This window comes from Octodon degus, unplaced genomic scaffold, assembly GCF_000260255.1.
Source record: "Octodon degus isolate 3935 unplaced genomic scaffold, OctDeg1.0 scaffold00071, whole genome shotgun sequence".
Taxonomy (NCBI): domain Eukaryota; kingdom Metazoa; phylum Chordata; class Mammalia; order Rodentia; family Octodontidae; genus Octodon; species Octodon degus.
Window position 1 is genome coordinate 8,336,977 of NW_004524647.1, and position 3,768 is coordinate 8,340,744.

At 39.6% G+C, this 3,768-nt stretch overlaps 1 protein-coding gene across 1 annotated transcript in view; it reads right to left on the minus strand.

The window, feature by feature from the left end:
* Nucleotides 1–2,694, minus strand: part of Cnot10 (CCR4-NOT transcription complex subunit 10) — an 87,313-nt gene extending 84,619 nt beyond the window's left edge. The window contains exon 1 of the mRNA XM_004635307.2: nt 2,484–2,694. Within this exon, the coding sequence (XP_004635364.1) occupies nt 2,484–2,679 (196 nt within the window). The 5' untranslated portion in view covers nt 2,680–2,694. The remainder of the gene's footprint in view (nt 1–2,483) is intronic.
* Nucleotides 2,695–3,768: the final 1,074 nt, after the last annotated feature.

The following is a 3,768-nucleotide window of genomic DNA, read 5'->3' on the forward strand; positions in this document are numbered from 1 at the left end:
AGAAATGTTACTTCTGATCATTAGGTCAACAGATAAATTAATATTTCTGCTCTTCAGCACAAAGAAGCTCTAATACAGACAACAAAAATTAATAGTTTAATACGGAAAGTTCACCAGTTTAAAAAGTGTTACACAGATTGAACACAGGGCCCAGTGGAATAAGTGCTTCCCTGGCAAGGGCAAGGCCTTAGTCCAATCCCCGGTTCCTCAAAAAAAAAAAAAAAAAAGTGTTGACCTGAACACAGGGCTTTTACACCTCGGCCTACTGGCCTGCCTACCTGCCTATCTGCCTACCTATTATTTTTTTTTTGTTTTGATTACTTTAAAATGTGTATGCAAAGTAGTAAATACACGCCTGTAATCTAACTACTTGGGATGCTGAAGTAGGACTGCCATTAGGGCCTGCCCTAGTCAACTGAGTAACTGAGGCCCTGTCTCAAAACAGAAATAAAAAAAAAAAAATACACCACACCATACCAAAAACTGGGGGTATAGCTCAGTGCAAAAGTTCTGGGTTCAATGCCCAGTACTAAATTAAAATAAAATAAAAATTTAAGAAAATGTATATGCTAGGTGTGCTGCTTAGGAGGCTAAAGTAAGAGGATCACAAGTTCTAGGCCATTCTGGGCAACTTAGCAAGTCTCTAGCTCAGAGGAAGAAAAAAATAGTATAAAAATGGGACACAGGATTTTAGGATCACAGAAAACAAGGCACTGTTAGATTGCAGACTCCTTATCTTATAAAGTTTTAATAATGAACATAAATATTCTTTATACATTTACTTTATCATTTATGATTTTAGGGCAGAGAATTTAGGAAATACTTAAGAAATATATCTTCCCTCAGAAGGAAATAGATTGAAACTAAATGTCAAAAGTTCTTAGTTTGTAGGGCATAGTGGCAAACATCTGTAATCCCAGCACTTGGGAAGCCCAGGCACAAAGACAGCTTCCAGTATGAGGTAAGTCTGGGCTACAAAGTGAGTTCCAGGCCAGCCTGAACTGCAATGAAACCCTATCTCAAAAAGATAATCAATCAATCAATCAATCAATCAATCTCGATTTCACATCAATTTATCTCCATTCCTTCTTCTGCCCTCTCTAGAGTACGTAAAATTCTAGGGGGACTTTTGGGCCACTTGTCAGAATGACTTAGAAATACAAGTCAGATGAAATACCCTCCAATTTACCACGGTGCTGGATAGCAAGCTGTTTTCCACTAAAAGTTGAGTGTCTCTCATGGTTATCTTGTCATCATCTCCCAGGAAATGTAAAGCCTCTTAAAATCCTCCAGGAAAGGTGAGATGCCAACTTCAAGATAAATAAGCTAGCTGCTGAGCCGACAAGAGACTCCAGTATCTACATTTCTACATACATTTTGGATGACTGGGCTCAATAAACCATCTATATGCTCACACACCATTATTTTACCTACATTCTTCTACTTTTTTTGTACTGGGAATCAAACTCAGGACCTTGACAGGCTGGTGCTGTGCTACTAAGCTATAGCCCTAGCCTACATCCTTTCACTTGAGGACAAACCTTTTCTTTTTTGCTAGATGTGATGGCACACACCTTTAATCCCACCCAGTACTTAGGAGGCTGAGGAAGGAGGGTCATAGTGGGTTTAAGGCCAGCTTGGGCTACACAGGGAGACCCTGTCTCAAAAAAAACAAAACAAAAAACCCACTCCACAAACACACAAACAACCCCCCTTGAAGCCTTTTTCTTTTCTTTTTTTTTTTTTTTTAAACAAAAACACACCTCAATGGGTGTCTTACTTATGTTTCTCTCATTTCTGAGACAAAATACCCGATACCTAAACTCAACAGGGAAAGGTTTATTTAGTTCACAGTTTGTGAGGTTTCATTTCATAAATGGCTGGTTCCAAGGCAGGGTGGCACATGGCAAAGGAGCAATTTCATGATGGCAAAAGACAGCAAAAACAACGAGAAGGAGACATGCTTCTTTCTGTCCCTTATATTGTGTCCAGTCTACTAAAATTAGGGCAGTGCCAATGCAATCAGTGGACTGATCCAGCAATTACCCACTATAAATTTCAGCACCCTTAATCCCAGGAATACACAAGTCAATCACATACTCTAGATTCAGCCACCTCTGAAAAACCCCCACCCCACAGCATGAGGCTTTGGGGGGTACATCTAGACATAAACAATAACAATGGGACTATTACTACCTTTGTTTTCTTTACTATATTTCTGTATACTATTCAAGTTTTCTTCAAGAGATAGGCATTATCTTTTGTAATTAGTTTTTCTTTTCTTTGAGAGAAGGTTTTGCTAGGTAGTTTAGGCTGGCCTTGAACTCACTATGCAGCCCAGGATGTCCTTCAACTTGCACTTCTCCTCCTGCCTCTGCCTGCCCAGTGCTGGGAATACAGAGTTACACTTCCATACCTGGCTGTAATCAGTTTTTTTAAACTGTTTTAAACACAGTCATTATTTGTAATTGCTGACTTCTTACCAGATAATGTCTGCATATAATTCCACAACATGTCTTTATTTGCCCAAAAGTTGTCTCCATTGCCAATCGAAAGTGTATGTGACCGTTCATCCATAAGCCTGACTTTCCTTCTAGTTTGGCTTAATGGCTGATCTTCTAGGTGTACAGAACTCTTTGAACCACACATTTTGACATTCTTCAAGCCAACAGACTTCATTTCTAGCCAAATAGTTGCCTTTTACGCTTCAACAAAATAGAAAAGCAACGCACTGCTTTTTCAAAACTGAAAGTCAGTTAACTGAAGGTACAGAAACATTCCAATATAGAATATTAGCAATTCAAATCTGATTGGAGATGGGCCAGGGAGATGGCTCAGTAGAGTAAGCGCTTCCCTGGCAAGCGCAAGGGTCTGAGTTCAATCCCTGGTTCTGCAAAACAAAACAAAACAAAACAAAACAAAACACCCAAATCTGAATGGAGGACAACTGCATGCTACACTTGCAAAATATAGTTCTAATAATGTTCAGGAAAAAGATTTTTGAAAAAGAAATTTGACTGTTGTCACAAAATACTGATGCTGCCCTCATAAAGGAAAGGTTTAAGTAAGAAAAACTGAAAAGAAAAAAAAATCAGGCAAATGAAAGTAACCAGAAAGCTGAGGTTAAGAAACCTCATGTAGGGCTGGAGAGATGGCTCAGTGGTCTAAAGCACCTACTTGAAACAAGCTTGGCAAAGCACAGGGACCGCGGTTCGAATCCCCCAGCACCACATGCCAGCCAGCCCAGCCCCCTGGTGGGCTGAGCTGGCCACACACACACACACACACACACTAAAATAAAAACACTTTAAAACTCTGAAGATGCTCACAAACGTACATGAAAATTGGTACCTAAAATATGAGGTAGTCTTATAAAATTTATAGGCAGAGAAATGGTATGATCCAATGATCATTTTGGAAATGAAGGATGTCATTGAGGAGAATGGATAAGAAGGGACAAGCAGTAGTCAAAAACTACTTAACCTTTGGCCTTTGACTAGGTGGTACATACCTGTGATTCTAGTACTCTGGGAGGCTGAAGCAGGAGTAATGCAAGCTGGAGCCCATGCTGGCCAACTTCCCAATTCAGTGACACCCTGTCTCAAAAAATGGCTAGAGATGTAGCTCCATGTATAGGAATCTCATTAGTTGAAATGGAGATGGAAAGGAGCAGGGAGGTTCAAGGGAATCACACTACATTCATCTACTTTATACCAAATCAACTTTACTACAGAAAAGTTCCTTACAAAGTCTGGACCATATTTTTCT